This window comes from Marmota marmota, unplaced genomic scaffold, assembly GCF_001458135.2.
Source record: "Marmota marmota marmota unplaced genomic scaffold, marMar, whole genome shotgun sequence".
NCBI classification, from domain to species: Eukaryota; Metazoa; Chordata; class Mammalia; order Rodentia; family Sciuridae; genus Marmota; species Marmota marmota.
The window spans coordinates 34,562,108-34,577,953 of record NW_026000240.1 but is presented as its reverse complement, the minus strand read 5'-3'; the positions used below and the strand labels follow the sequence as shown (position 1 = coordinate 34,577,953).

The following is a 15,846-nucleotide window of genomic DNA, read 5'->3' as shown; positions in this document are numbered from 1 at the left end:
GCACCGACCAGATGGGCTCCAGGGATGACCAGGGGCAGACAGAAGGAGGCAGGACTATGGTACTGTCACTGGTTCAGAAATGCCATTCTTGGTGGTGTGTCCCAGTTAGAGGTGGTGGCCCATGGATACCATGGGCTTGAATCACCATGTCAATCCAGAGAGGCATGACAGAGGGAGAGGAAATCAAGAGACCTGGCTGGGGATCTTCAGTTCCTAGGGTCCTACTCTTCATGGAGGCAGGCTCAACAATCCAGAGGAGACGCTACCCCAGCATGGCTCCTCTGCCTTGGCACCTTGGCACCACTTAGGGCTGGCTTGCCAGGACTCCAGGATGGGATTAGCTTGTGGAGATGGTGGCCAGGGTCTTGGTTTACCCACCTGTATGACAGGGCCATATACCAGCAGTAGCTGAGCTAAAGTCATCATGGGGGCAGAAGTAGGCTAGAATGTGGGTACAGCAATATGCCATTTCTGTTTGGACTGGTAGGTGAGGTACAGGGGGATGACATGGACTGGGAAAGGCTCCTGTTGTTCCAAACCTGGATTGAGACTTCCCAGAGGGTAGACCTGATCCTCAGACATGGTCATCCCAGATCTCTGCTCCCAGGTCAGCGGTGGACAGGCAGCTCCCCCTCACCCCCACCTCAACCCAAGCAGAGGTCTTTTCCCCTCCGAGGGGAAAAAAGAGGAAGGTGTCTCACCAGGTCAGAAACCCACCCCAGCATTGATGAACCAACTGGTTCTCCCTCATATCAGATGATAATCTTCCTGGTTTGCTTTCCCACAAAGTCTTTAGAGCTGTTCCTATCTTAGACACCAAGCCAGAAGTGGTAGGTCCCTAGCTGCACCCCATCAGAGTGACCCGGGCTTCAGAGATGGGAGACCTACCCATCTCCACATCCTACCAGTGCACCCCCAGGTACCTGATGAATTATTCATCCTGATCAACCTCATTATGTAAATGAGCTCAGAACTCAAGCATATGCTCTCTGCTCTCCCCGCAGGATGGGGACAATATGGTGTTGATGGGGGAGGGTGGAAAAGGGGCTCAGGAGAGTTGCTCAGCCCCAGGGCCTCCGAAGGAGAGGGCAGACGGCTTCAGGGTCCACACTTTTGTGACCTGTTCAGAGCAAGAGTGGACCAGTGCTGGGGTGGGGCTGAAGTACCTAGAAGCGGCACAGAGGTGTCTAGCTAAGCATGGGAGTGAGGACAGCACATAGCACCAGGCCACAGCAGGAGCTTAGGCTAGGTGCTAGCCCAAGGGTTAAATGAGAAAATTCTATGGGGTCTTCAAAGATAGCCTTCACACTCTGCTAAGATTTTACATAGCTTCCAACTTGTAAATGGGCCACAGACTGCTCCCAACCATACCCTCATGGGGTTGTAGTAAGGTCGGGAAGAGGAAAATGCCAAGGCAAGGAAAATGCTCCCAAATGCCACTGTCTGCAGTTTCTGCTCTCTTGCAGCTGCCAGCCCTCAAGGCTCCAAGCTACTGGGGGTGGGGCAGCCTCTAGGGCTAGGATAGGCAGGCTCAGATGGGGGCTCAGATGCCAGAATCACCCCAGCTGCAGGTGTTTGGGGACAGCTCAGAATCAGCTCAGAGGGGACTGTGGAAGGGCAGGGTCCACAGCACCATGGGCAGCTGGTCAGGGCTCTGCTCTAAGAATCATCCTGACCTGTCAGAATCAGGCATGGGCTGGGCATAGGGGCCCTCTCAGGTGCATTGGAAGAAAAGTGGTGTGAGGGTCAGGGTAGGGTGTGAGCCAGGGAAAAGGGGGAGCCTACTGCCAGCTCCCTCCTGCTCCCACAGGATTGCCCTCTTTTTCTAGAACTCTACATCTGGGCCCATGTCTCTACCCCCACCCGCGCACCTTGTCATAGTGCCCTGTGCCAAGAAGCAGCCCCAGAGCTGTCAGCAGGAAGTAAGAAGCTGAGGAAGCAGGTGAGAAAAAACTGGAGCAGGACAGAGCTGCCAGAGAGCTGGCAGCCGTGGGCAGTGGAGGGGTTGCAGGGAGGAGTGGACGCCGGGTCAGCACTTCTCTGCCTGCCTTCCTGCCTGCCACACCAAGCAGAGCCCTGATTCAGCCTAGCTGCCCCAGGCTCATCCTGTCCACCATACTAAGAAGGGAAGCACAGTTAGAGGAAAGGCAGCACCCTAGAGCAGGAGTTCAGAGTCCCATAGCTGTCCTATATGACAGCTTGGTCACTTGCTGGCAGGTGGGGGTGAGGGAAGACATCAGTTATGAAAGGCTTTGGATCTGGAATGACTCTAGTTCCATATGAAAGGAAGGGACCACATCCTGGGAGTGAAAGTGGTCAATGAAGGAAAGTCAAATATGATTTCAAGAAAAGGGAACAACTATGCATCAGCCTGTCCACTGCTGTCCTCTCTACCTCATCCTCCAGTCAGTCTTAGCAGCAGCGCCAAGGGTCAGTTATTCCAAGCCAGGACTCCATCTCTGGTCCTCTCCATCCAGGAAGCTCACTGGTCCGGACAGATCCAAGTCACAGGCATGAAATGTGCATTGATTTCTCATAGACATTCAGGATTTGAGTTGCCCATGAGTACAAAACAAACAACGTCCTTAAGATGAGGATTCAAAGCATGGAAGATTCTTAACTGGTACATCTAATGTCCCAATATGAAACTTGGAAAGGTGCATGAGGTACATTCCAGGGAACCATCATCCCTTCATTAACCTATACGGTGGCACTTGGCAGTGCCCACTTAGAACCTGGTTAGTGCTGAATGCTATTCTTGAGTCTAAATTGACTCCTGTTCTGGAACAGCTTCCTACAGAGCTTTCTCTGGAAGCTCTGCCGGCTTCCCCAAGCACAGCTGAGTCATGGAGAGTTCACAGGAAGAATAGGATGCGGCTACTTCAATTCAAGTCCAGGAGCCAGGAGGGGGAGACTCAGAGACCTGAGCCACTAGGGGAGGACATCAAGCAAGCTACTGGCTCAGACCTCTGGACCTGGATGACCCCCTGCCACGTTACCCCCTCATTAACCACCTCTGATTAGTCCCATTTGTGCCAGAGGTTCTACATCCACAAGCAATGTCAACACACTCACCGCCACTCTAATTTCCTGGGCACTATCTAGAAGCTAAGCCTGGGGGAAGGACTGAGGACAACCCCCACAGTCCCTGCCTCCAGAAGTTACATTTACTGGCCCCTACTGACCAAGATCATCTAATCATGGAACTCTGGGCCTGGAGAGTCCTCTCTACTGAACCCCTAAAGGTAACTAGGTCTTCTCTGCCATTCCCAGGCCAACTATTGGCAGGAGATCCCCCAGCTATGGACAGGACCGACCCCCCCCCAGTCCCATGGCCAGCAAAGAAATTCCTGGGGAATCCCACCCCCACCACTCCAGGAGCTCAGCTCTCTGAGCCTCTGCATTTCCACATAAAGAGCGACACCTCAGGAGCCCGTGGCCTGACAGCAACACACTTTGCAGCCTTCTGGGGGTGACTGATGGCCTGCTCTTCACATCACTATTTCAAACATTAACATAATCTCCCAGGATGAATGTGGTCTCTGGCACCTAATCAATCACCCCTCCTGCACCTTGATGTCACATCCCTTGGAAGGCCGGCTTGCCTCCTCGAGGGCTACTCAGCGCTAGAGGGTTGGCCCCAGGCTGGTTTCCCCAGATTTTTGCCTGGCCATTTCATTCATTTCATGTTTTGTCCCTTGGGCTTCCACACACACTCACTGGCCCCTGGTGCCCTACCATGCCAGGACATCAATAATGCCAAATCTTCCACACTTCTTGTTTATGAACGCTTTCCTCATTCCTACTTGGAAGAGGGTCCACGAAGGGAAAGCAAGAGTGCCAGGCTTACCTCCCGGAGCTGCTGGACACCTCCAAAAATCCGCATCACACCGTCAATCTCCTGCTCTAGGCGGCGGGCCCAGTGCTGCATCCTGTGCACAGAAAGAAGACAGAGACGTTAGGAGGGTCCACTGGAGGTGGGACAGCCCAGCCCCTGCCACCCATGGGGGACCAGAGCAAGCCACTCAACCCAGTTTTCACTAGTGGAGAAGGAGAGGCAAGGAACCGGAGTGCACCTGTGACCTCTCTTTGAAGTCCAGTCGAGTGGCCTAGGCTCTCCTCAGGTGCTGTGGGGCAGTCAAGGAGGAGACAGGAGTGCACTGTTAAATCCGCTGAGGGAAGCCTGCAGGGAGACTATTTTTCACGATGAAGAGCCAGTCCTTGATGTTGCTGCTCTGAACATGGGGACTTCTGGACACCAAGGAAGAGGAAGGCATGAGGGAGCCAGGTGGGGCCCGGGAAACGGGGGAAACATTACTGTCACCACCAAGCTCTTGTGTAACCTGGGGGCAGGTCCCTGACTTTCCGGGCCTCATCTGAGCAGTACACATGGAGCTCTTCCAGCTCAGATGGCCCTCATCTGTCCCATACCCTGGTAGACAGATGCTTTTTTAAAGTTAATCACTGGATGCCCAGCATGCACCCATCCATGGGTGCAGTGAAGATGGTCCTGCCACTTTCTGGAAGTCCAATGAATCCTTCAACTGAGCCACAAGCCTGAGCTGGTCTCCCTCCCACTAGGATAGTTTTAACCCATCCTTGTCTCGGCTTCTTCTTCTGGAATATGGGAATAATCTGGGGCTACTTCTTACAGTGTCACAGAACCCGTGAGAACAGAAGAGCCAGGGGCACAGTACAGGGGATATCTGTGAGGGAAAAGGATGGACAGGTGGCCACATGGCTCTGTACTTTCCGCCCTACACCCAGGAAAAGGAAGGTATCTGGGGAGAGGCCTCACCCAGGTTCAAACCTGTGACCGTCCCTTCAGACAGTGCCATCAGGTGAGCTCTCACTGAAGACCAGCCAGAGATGTTCTCCACACCACTAAAGATGCTCTCTGCTGTGACCAATGCTTCCTGCCCTTATGAGTCTGAAAAGGTACCTCAACTTCCCCTTCTACTTGACACACTCTCATTCCACAGAGGCCCTTCCATAGAAAACAGTAGGAGAGTCACCACAGAGATTTAAATAAACATGAGTCAAGCACAGTCCACATGGCACAGTAGAGGCAGTGATGCCAGGAGGGTTGCATCTGGCCCCAACACCTCTGAGCCTGCCACCTCCCCTAGTGCCAGGACTCTCTTCTGGTCCCTGGGTGGGAAGAGCCCCAATTTCTACCCCGGCCCCTTGCCCCATATCCCTCTTTAGGCTTGTGTCTTGGTGGGGGGCGCTGGGCCCATGCCATTGTGTGTGTGCCCAGGTCGGTTGGCATGGGAACTCGGAGCAGGAGGCGGGCAGATCGCTAATTGCAATTTGCCAAGCTGAATGTCAGGACCATGATGGGGAAGAAAAAAATCAACATCAAAAGAAAGAGGTATTAGCTTTAGCTTATTGCTGGCTGGGCCACAGCCTGATTCCCACCTCCGCACCCCGCCACAGGGGAATCTAACCCTGAGAAAGGGTGGAGGCCAGGCTGCAGGCAGGGCTAAGAAGGGCAACCAGGCTTAGCTGCCAGTCTGAAGACGGCAAGGGGCAGCAGAGAATAGAAAGCCTTCTTAGCCTGGCCACTGTCCATCAGGCACTGATGTCTTCGCCCTGGCTGTGGATGAACAATGTGGCAGGTGGCTCTTTTGTAATCCTAAAACAGCCGAGCCCTGGGGGCTAATACTGGGATGAACTGCCACATATCCTTATGCCCAGCCAGGCAGGTGGCAGACAAATGGGCAGGGTCAAGGATCTGATCTCCAAAGGGAACCATTGGCTCTGCCCTGGCCCTAATTCTGATCTCAGCCATCCACTGGTCTAGGGGACAAAATGCCAATCATAATCTTTATGTGAGAGGACACCCACTATATACAAAGAACAGCCAGCCTGCCACACACTCTCTCACTTCAACCCTCACAAAGAGGTAAATATTATTATCCCCAACTTACAGATGAGGAAACTGAGGCTCAGAGGATTTAAGTGACCTGTCCAAGGTCATTCATCCAGGAAGGGGTGGACACAGGACTTGTCCCAGGAATGTGCTAGAGTCTCAAGAGATGACCCATAACAGCAGACTGCACTGTTTCTTCCCAGCTCTCCATTTAGTGCCAGCACCTTAGGGGCTTGAGATTCATCACATTGGGAACATGTACACCACAGAAATGGGCAAATGCTAGAAATTACAGTCCCCTCCACTCCAAAGAACAACCTGATAACATTTACTAGCACACCACTAATTCCACCCCAGGCCTCTGGACTCTTCTAGTGTGCCTACAGGTTTCTGTTTCTGGGATTTCACAGATTAGTAAAAGAAAATTAATTGGGAGAACAAACATGGATGCAAGGTATTTTTTTTTTCTCTCTCAGACAACACGATATTAATGTAATCACCATCGTTTCATGTAAAAAGTCGATTTCAACACTAAAATCATTTTTAGAAGAACCAAACCTCAAGATGAAGTCCAGTTCTTCCCCAAGATACACATATGCACTCCCTGTCCCTCCTAGTCTCTCTCTTTTTCTCTCAATTACTCCCCCCACCCACAGTCTCTGCACTCTCACCCCTAGGCTGATCGGCTCTAGACTCGTGCTATGGGCTGCAAGGAGTGGCCTGCCCTGATATGTCCGGTCACACACATACCCTTCTGTGTTCAAGGTATGGCTCTAGCCCTTAGTTTGGCATCCTGGGCTTGACAGGCAGACCCTAGGCCCCAGCTCACTGCCCAATGCCAAGGGAAACTGGTTGCTTTGATTCTTCACTTAAACCCAATTAGAAAGGCACTATGCGTGTCCTAGAATTAAAAAGAATATGACGGATAATTCATTTCTTTGTTACAAAGATATGACTTTGTGGGTTCTAGGTTTTGACCAGTGTTCCAGTACCAGGTTTGGGTGGGCGTCGTGACCCATGGATACCGAGAAGGCCAGGAGGTGACTATGCCCCCTCAGTGGCTGGAGAAGCCACCCACCAAGCCAAGTCCAACCTTAGCAGGCAGAGCCGGCCTCACTCACACAGAAGGGCGTGGGCATTTGGGAAGAACAAGAGATGTATCATGATTCACAGATCCATGGAGGTCAAAGGCAAACTGACCAAATTCTGCCCAGGCTCCCATCAACCTGGGTTCCTGGCTTTGCCAGTATCTCCTGGCTAGATGGTATGGCCCATGGGTCATACTCCCAAAAGAAAGTTCTACCTGCTAGCTCCCCACATCCTTGTGATTTTCCATGCTTTTCACCGAGATGACACTGCTTATCTCTAAGTACTTGTAAGTGCCAAATTAACAAGACAGTGAGGGGAGAGAGCGTCTGGGAGGAGAAAGTGCAGCCAAGGCTACAGGCGCCTCATCACTGGTGTGGGTGTGAGAGGCTGACAGCTGAGCCTTGTCCTCCATCCAGTGTGCCTGATCTAGGGCTGTGAAGACACTGCAGCCCCATTTCATAGACAAGAAATCTGAGGTCCCTGGTGAGGACGGATACAGGATTATAAACTTAGAGAGAAGCCAGACCCATCTCCTTGGCTCAGTTAAACCCATGAGCCCTTACTTCCAGGACAAGGCAGCCTGAGAAGAATCAGAGAAGCTACCTCTGCTAGCCTTGGAGAGCTCTGCCCCCTCGGAACCTCAGCTTTCCCATCTGTCAACAGGGTTAATAATGACTGGCTAGATAGCTGTAATGGACAAATGCACATGGACACCTTGATGGATAGTATTATTATTGGGAAGTCCTCTAAGGATGAGAAACTCATCCAGTAAAGCCGTTCCCACCAAGATCTAAGGAACCACTGAGCACTCAGAAAATCCTCAATGAATTCTTGCCCCTAGGGGAAGGTGGCTTGAGGAAGAGTGCTGCAGTACAGGCATGACGGGCTGAGGCAGCCCAGCAGTAAAGAAGAGGACACCATGTGCTGTGGGATGCCAGGCCTTGGTCTCCAGAATCAAGAGGACTAGGGAGGGAGGGGGGATATCACCCACTAGGCAAGGGAGCAAAATCGTCTTTGCGGCAGGGAGCTGAGGCCAAGGATCTCTTCAGCAGACAGAACAATGAGGACCCCAGCTAGAAGGCTGGGAGGGCAGAATACTCAGGTGGGGGCCTCCAGCTCTGAGGCCAGCTGCAAATGCTCACCCCGAGGGGTTGGGAGGCAGGAGGAGGTCAGGGAGGAGAGGAGGAGAGGAGAGGGATGGAGGGGGGGGAATGAAAAAGTCCATGTGCAGATGCAGCAGCATAGATTAAACTGTTGCCAGTTGTTAATTTTATATGTGAAGTTGTTGATCAGAATGTGATTTAATTGTACAGTATAATCCAGGCTTTTGGAATAAATTATGCAGAAAACTCATCTATAATTAAACAAATCAAAAAAACCAGAGACAGGTGACACGGCAGGTTCACCCTCAGAGGGCATGGATAGGTGTGGGCGGCTGGACCCAGCAGAGGGGCAAGAAGGGAAGGGAGAGGGTCTTTGTTTGGAGCAGGCTCAGAAGAGGCCAGGGCCTGGGAGGCAGTGAGGGATTTGGAACCTCCAAGCTCTGCCTCTGCAGGCCTCTATCACCCCACACAGGAAGACTTTTTTTTGCATCAAAGCCCTGCTGCCTCTACCAGGCAGTCTGTCTGGATAAATCCTGTCCCACCTGGGGCCTATAACCCACCTCTAGCTCTCCCCTCGGCTTAGCAGGGCAGCCATGATGTGTGAAGGAAAGAGGTGGACACCAACGGTGGGACAGCAGGTGAAGCAGGAGGAGTGGACACTAGAACAGGACTCTGAAAGGGCAGGTGAAGGGTGTGAGGGAGCAGGCACAGCGGAAACCACTTGCTGCCAAGGGCACAGTGAACCAAGCTTGGCAATGGCAGGGGCCCCAGGTCTCTTGCTTGTCTCGTGACAGGCTGGCCAATTATTCTCCCAGCTCTGGGGGAGGCAACGATTTAAAATAAAGTGCTATTTAATTATTCTGATTATATTTCAGCTGGCCTGCCACCTCCTACCTGGTCGCCTTCGCAGTCCTCTGAAAGGAAAAGAAAGACAGGGCAGGAGGAGGAGTGGTGCAGGCGTGACAGATGGAGAGGTGCAGACCCAAGAGAATCTCCAGAGGCCTGGTTGGGCTGACCTGGCCCAAGGAAGAGGCTGGTGGTGGGTAAGGCAGCCACTAATTCATTCCTGCCTGGAAAGGGTGTGCCTCCCCGAGAGCTATTGAAAGCTCAGAGAGTAGGCTGCAGCCAGCCCTGACTAAGCAGGGCTTGGGACCTAGCTGGCTCTGCTCTGGGCCTTAGCCCTGCTGCAAATGGCAGCAAGTTCAAGGCTGCCCTCAAGAATCATGGCATCCCTGGAGGCCACCTCCACTGAGGAGCCCTCCCTGATCATTTGGGCAGATGTCCTCTGTACCTGAATGCTCATGTCCAGCCTTGGATCTTCCAAGACGTTGGACCAGAGATGTTCTCTTAGGCTTGGATCAGAGATGTTCACCACCTTGTCTACCTCTCAAGACCAAAGAGAAGGCAGGTAGACACCTTGACCCATGTAAGGAATGCTAGCAATGACAGCTGTCCCACGCACTCACCTTCACACAGATGCTCTCCTCACTGTCCGGTCTCCTTTCTGACTGAGACTTCACGTGGACTGAGACCCTGACTCAGGGGAGACCTGATGTGACACCTTGCCCTGGGAGCCCTGGGCAAGGGCAGGGTCTCTGTGCCCAGAGCACCCTTCTTGCTCGTCAACTCAGCAGAGAAGACTTGGGCCTCAGCATGTTTTAGAGCTCAGTGCCCAGGGCAGGGACCCCATCCTGATTTGATCACAACCTCTCAAGAACTGCACTGGCAGAGGGCAACAGTCTAAGCCAAAGTCACTCACTCCCCAGAGGCCAAGAGGGCCAAGCTGGGAAGTCTGGTAAGATTGGAGAGGCAGCGCTGGCCGGGCACTGCATAAACCATGGAGGGGAAACAGCTGGCTCCCCTGCTAGCTACCCACCAAGGCATGAGCAAGACTCAAAGGGGACTGGCCATCTTCAACCTGTTTGTGACTCAGTGAAAGGGACCTTTAGAGTGAGCAATGTGAAGCTTCCTGGAGGCTAAGGCAGGAGCATTACAAATTCCAAGGCAGTCTGGACAACTTTAGCAAGACCCTGTCTCAAAATGAAAAAAATGGGTTGGGGACATGGCTGGGGACGTGGCTCAGTGGTAGAGTTATTTGCCTAGCATGCCAGAGGCCCTGAGTTCAATCCAGAAGGGAAAAAAACCCCTCCTGGATCACAGATACCCGCCCCCCTCACCCACCATCCCATGCACACAAACGCAGCCCATTAGTCACCAGGGAGCTCAAAGACCCTGAGGAGCTGGGAGAGGCTAGTATTGCTAAAGCTTGAAATAGTCCAAATCCACTGGCCTCGTCTATGTGTGTCTTGGGACCCTGCCCAAATACTGTTCCTTAATGAGGTTATTAATTACGGGGCTGTCCCTTCCCTTTCTTTGCTGAGAAAAAAAACTTTCTAATTGGCACTCGGCTGGGAGGCAGCAAGCTTGAGCCTCCCCCTTCAGACTAACAGTGAACTGTCATCTGGCTTTAATTAGGGCACCAGGTCCAGCCCAATATTTACTCATAACAGCCTGTGGGAGGAGGGGAGGAAGAGAGGAGGGGAGGAGGGGAGGAGGGAGCCAAGGAGCAAGGCCTGGAGCCAGGGAGCACATCACTCAAGGTTGGGAGAGTCCAGAAGGCCCACTTGGCTCAGAGAGGCATGGAAAGTATCCAGGGTCACACAGCAAATGGCCACACCAGCCTGCCTTACTCACCACACCAGGGGCAGGAGCAAGGATCCACAAGGGAACCTGTAGTCAGGGAGGACTGCAAGGATGAGGCAGGGACATGAAGTCTGAGAAAGGGAAAAGAGATTTCCCTACAGCAGTAGGAGGAGGGCAATGAAGGTCAACGGGAACCTGACCTCTGTTTCTGACAGGTTTTGCTGTGTGACCTTGGTAAAATCCTTTTGCCTCTCTGGGTCTCAGGTAAATCACCTACAACATAAACTGAAGCAGCACAAGGTTGTTATGTGTGGTTATTGTCACAGCCACAGCCACAGGGCTCCTGAGCAGCCCCTGTGAGCAGGACTCCCCTCCCCCAAGCCTGGTCTGTGATTTTCTAGCTGCAGGGAGAGGCCCCTAAGGTAGACTGCTCCAGCTTCCAGGGGAGGGAATTCTGCCCAGCAGCACCTGCAGCCTGGGGGAGGGGCCTGAAGAAGACCCCGTGAAGGGGTGAGAAGGAAGCCGTGTGGAGTGGGGAGGAGAATGCTGGGGGAAAGGTAGGGACGATGGCATAGGGTATGGTGTCCCTAGACCCTAGTGGAGAGCAGGGCCAGGGTGATGGCCTGAAGCGGCCAGCTCTCCTCTAGTCCCCACTCTGTGACCTCTCCAGGTCTCAATTTTTGCTCTCACACCAGGGATGGCACACTATACTATCTTAAATTAATCTCCATAGCAGACAAATTGTTGTCCCCAATTATCAGAGGGGGAAACTGAGGCACAGACTAAAGTCACGCTGCTCATGAAAGCCAAAAGAGAATGGCACATACCTCTGTTCAGGACACCAATCTTGAATGCCCATCTGCTGATGTGGCATGGCCACTTGTGTGCCTAACGGGCTTCTGAACGGGTCCAAAGCTGCGATCCTGACCTCCCCCTGGGCCCACTGCCCACTCTCTCCCCACCCTTCACCTTCCCACTTTTGCTGGAAGATCAGAGGCTGATCCTTCTGTGCAGGTCAAAAGCTTTGGAGTGACCAGAAACCCCACTTTCTCTCACACTTCCAACCTATCTGCCTTGGTGATGTGCCACTTTCCTGGTCCCTACCTGGCCTTCGCAGCCATCATCTCCCCTGGACCAGCAACTGCCGGCTCACTGATCACCTGGGCATGCCACCTCCCTCCGTCTGTTCACCTCCACACACAGCTAGGGTGTCCTTTAGGAATGGTGTTCCTCCTATCAACACCAAGCTGTAGCTCCGTGACACTGGAGGAAAAGCCAAAGTCCACCCAGTGGCCATCCCCAGTATGGACCCTCAGGCCACACTGGCCTCTTCAGCCCTGCACCCACCTTTGCACACTCTGACCCCTCTGCCTGGAACAGCCTTTCCTCAACAATACATGGGGGCCCATCACCTCCCTCACGTCTCTGCTCACACAGCAGCTTCACCTGGACCCCCATTTTAAATGGCACCTCCCCTACAACAGCAAGGGGTCTCCATGTCTCTCCTGGGGTTACTCTTTTAGCTGGCATTCCTCCCTCTCCCTTACTGTTACCTCTGCCTAGGGCTGTAGGCCCTGGGAGAAGAGGCTCCTGCCCCTCAACCTAGAGGAACAGGCTGACCCACCTGCCTCTTGTTGGCCTGGGACAGGGGCAGGCAGGGTGGGCAGTGGAAGCCTATGGAGGGGCCGGAGGTGGAGGCTGCCCTGGGGCTGGCCCAGGAGGCCCTCCCTTCCCCTGACTCCTCTCTGTATGAATTATTAAGGCTCATTTATGATGGGCCTGCCCAGGCCTGTGACTTCCATGCATAATTTATGGCTCCCCCCAGAAGGACTGGATGCTGGCACAGCCACTTCTTCCAGGAAGCAAGGAGAAAGGGTAGAGGAATGGCCCACCCTGGGCTTTCCTCCATTCTCTCTCTGTCACCCTGTGCCCCATGCAGGCCTCCCAGCACCTCCACCCAACCTCCTGCCTCATGGTGCTTCCTCCAGCGTAGGTGGATTCTGGTTCTTGGGGCCAGAGCCTATGGGCTTGTCTTTCTCCCACTCCCCTGTCTGTGCCTCAGTTTCCCATTTGTGGACCGACGAGGTTGGACCACGCGGGTGGTTTTCAAAGGGCTCTGGCAGCAGGATCATCCACCTTTTATTTTTCCAACAAAGTCCTGTGTGCAGCCCAGCATCACATTTAGTCCTGTGTTTTGATTTCCCTGCAACTACACCGAGAAAGTGCTGGAACACGGAGACAAGCAGCCACAAATGGTAAGTGATTTATAGCTCACCACACAGAGGTAGTGTGTGGAATCCTTTCCTGAGGTCAGAGATAAAGCTCTGGTGGCCAAGGTTCATGGGTCCCCAAGGTGCCAGCATCCGGTGTCATTGTTCATGAATTTCCCAACAGCAATGAGCAAGAAGAGTTCACAAATCAGCCAAGGCCACCTGGGGCAAAGCAAAGGGTCCCCACCAGGGCACTGGGATTAGGTAGCTGCCATTTTGCTCCCCAGGCCTGGACCCACCTGCCTCAGACAATGATAGCCGTAGACATTTTGAAGTCTGTAATAACTCAACTCCCCGGAATACACCCCATAGTCAGGCACGATGGGAACACAACCCCACCCAGACCCACTTCACAAGGGGGGTAAGCTGAAGTGTGGTGAGACTGGCCCTCAGGAGCGGGGCATGAGGCTGCAGCCCCTATGTGCCCAGTCAGGTGCTGGGATGGGGGAGCATGCCCAAGCCCGGTCTCAGGGGTTGCAGAGGAGGGTTGAGGCACCTGTGGAAGTCACACCAGGTAAGCCAAGAGGGAACCCCGGAGTTATAGCACTCCTTCCTGCCCCACACAGTAGCTGAAGCCTGCCTAGAGGTGTCAGGACAGACCCTATCCACATTTCACCAATCATTCTGGTCAGGCTCTATGATTCGATGTCTCCATTTCCCTTCCTACACATCCTCCCCACCCCCAGCATGAGTCAAATCCTCGCTGAGCCACAAATAGCTGTCCTCTATATGTGTCCTGAACATGGCTTCCTGCCTTGAGGAGGACAGAGACCCCCTCAGGGTCCTTTGTTCCCCCTCAGGGCAGAGGCCTCTATGGGAGCTTACAGGCCTCTGAGGGCATCCAGGTACAGAGGAAAAGCCAACCCAAAATTTCAGAACTCAACCTATTCAGGGCCAGCTTTGTCCTCTGCTCAGTCCCTCCCTTACTTGGCCAAGTCACCTCTGACAGGAAGCCTTCCTGCATTTCCCCTTCCCCTTCTCAAACTCCTGGTCCACACCACACTTTACCAAATCTTACCTTAGGTTGGGGCTGCAGCCTGGTCCCATTACCAAGTTTTCTGAAGAGCTTAGCTTGGAGTCTGGCAGAAAAGAGCTTTCTGGAAACACCTGGGGATTGTTTTACCCAAACATCTCCTACCATCACCAGACTGGTGCCTGCCCTGTCTATCTCCCTCTGTAACAGGAGAGAGGCTAGACAGAGGGCTCTGAGTTTAGGCAGTTGAACATCAGGAAAAGGAAATGACAATACAGAGCACCTACTGTGTGCCGGGTGCTGTTTGTGTGATTTTCACTGAAGTCACCCAGCAAACTAATTCATGCCCACTCCCCAAATGAGGACTCTGAAGCCTAAGGAGATAAAACACCTTGCCTAGTGTTACACAGCCAGTCTAGGCTGAACCAGATTTGAACCCAGTAAAGTCTGGCCATGTCTCCAAGACCACAGTCCTTCTTACTTCCAAGGAGGACTCTATTGGCTAATACTTAGGACCAGGGTGCCGGTGAGGGCTGTACCTCGTTTATGGCTTTTTCCAATTTGGTGAAGGGAGCTGACATTCCCCTACAACAGAGACTCCCATTGCCTTTCAAGGAAGTCAAAGCTAGGCACAATGGGGAAGTCCTTCCTTAGACCCCCAGCACCATCCTGCTGGGGAGTGTTGTCTCAGCAGGGTAGAACTACCCCTGCCAGCTCCCTGAAAGGCTCCTTTCCTCCCAGAGCACCTGGGCCAGGTAGGTGGAGAAGGCCCACCTCCTCTGGGATTTGCTTCTCCATGGTGCCTGGCTTCTGAGAGCCAGCCGAGCTGCATGTGAAGGCAAGTAAGTGCTCAACCCCTCTTGACCAGGCCTTTAGTTGGGTGCTCTGTGGTGAATCTGTTAGTAACGCACATCCCCTCTGCAGGCTGTGAGGAATGCACAGCTTCAATGAGGAAGGAGCTTCAAGTGCCATCTCAGGGGCTCCATCTCCTGACATTGTTAGGGGGTGGCCAGGTAGAGGAATCACCCCGCCTGATGAGTCCGTGTTGTCCTCAGGGTTGGATCCAGGAGAAGCACTGTGGCTGAATAAGCAGGGCTTATTACTGGCAAAATACTTTGCAGGTGTTTCTAACTTTCTGCAAATTCCTAACTAGCTCAGTTGCTCTTCACTTATCCACTGATTCATTGATTCATTCATTCGTTCATCCATCCATCCATTCAGAGAGTTCCTGAGTACCTATTGTGAGCACTAGAGAGGGATTCAGTGGTGAGCAAGGCAGATACAGGCCTGCCCTTGGGAGCCTGGAATTCAAGCAGAGCAGGTGAACATCTGGTCCAGATCGGACGATGAGTGGAGGGAAGAGGAGCCCAGTGAGTCTTGGGGGACAAGGTGCGTGGCAAGGAGCCCAACCTGGCCTAGGTTGGCCGGTTGAAGGTGACATCATGTAAGCTAGAGGGCAATCCAGATAAAGGGCATAGCCTAGACAAGGCCCATGAGTGAGCTCTACACACGTGGTGCCCCATGGGTGTGACCACACACTGACTGTGGGCACTAACGCAGGCTGCACCCACTCAGAGGCCTGTAGAAGTCAATCTTCAAGTGCACCATGAGCAGCGAGCTCCCAGTAGTGCAAGGTAAGGACATGTGGCGCAGGCAGCAGTTGGTAAGCTCAGGGGTCACAAAGCAGAATTCTGTGTTTGGTCCCTGGCACCCAGCCTGGGCAGGCACAGCTCAGCCAGGACCTCTTCAGAGACATACAGCCAGCTCAGACACATTGCCATGCTGACCCCTAGTTGGCATCACAAACTTATTGTATCTAAAACCTGCTCATCCCTGGAAACGCTCTTTCCCAGCCTCCTTCAGCTCAGCTGGCTAACAGCTCTTCCTTCTAGA

At 53.1% G+C, this 15,846-nt stretch overlaps 1 protein-coding gene across 8 annotated transcripts in view; it reads right to left on the bottom strand.

Annotated features, from left to right (window-relative positions):
- Nucleotides 1-3,938, bottom strand: part of Cacna2d2 (calcium voltage-gated channel auxiliary subunit alpha2delta 2) — a 107,177-nt gene extending 103,239 nt beyond the window's left edge. For 5 of the 8 annotated variants that reach the window (XM_048794282.1, XM_048794284.1, XM_048794283.1 and 2 more), the window contains exon 1: nt 3,851-3,932. In XM_048794282.1, the coding sequence (XP_048650239.1) occupies nt 3,851-3,931 (81 nt within the window). In that variant the 5' untranslated portion in view covers nt 3,932. Of the gene's footprint in view, nt 1-3,850 lie in introns of all 8 variants that reach the window. The other 3 variants (XM_048794286.1, XM_048794289.1, XM_048794290.1) reach the window with 1 other exon arrangement.
- Nucleotides 3,939-15,846: the final 11,908 nt, after the last annotated feature.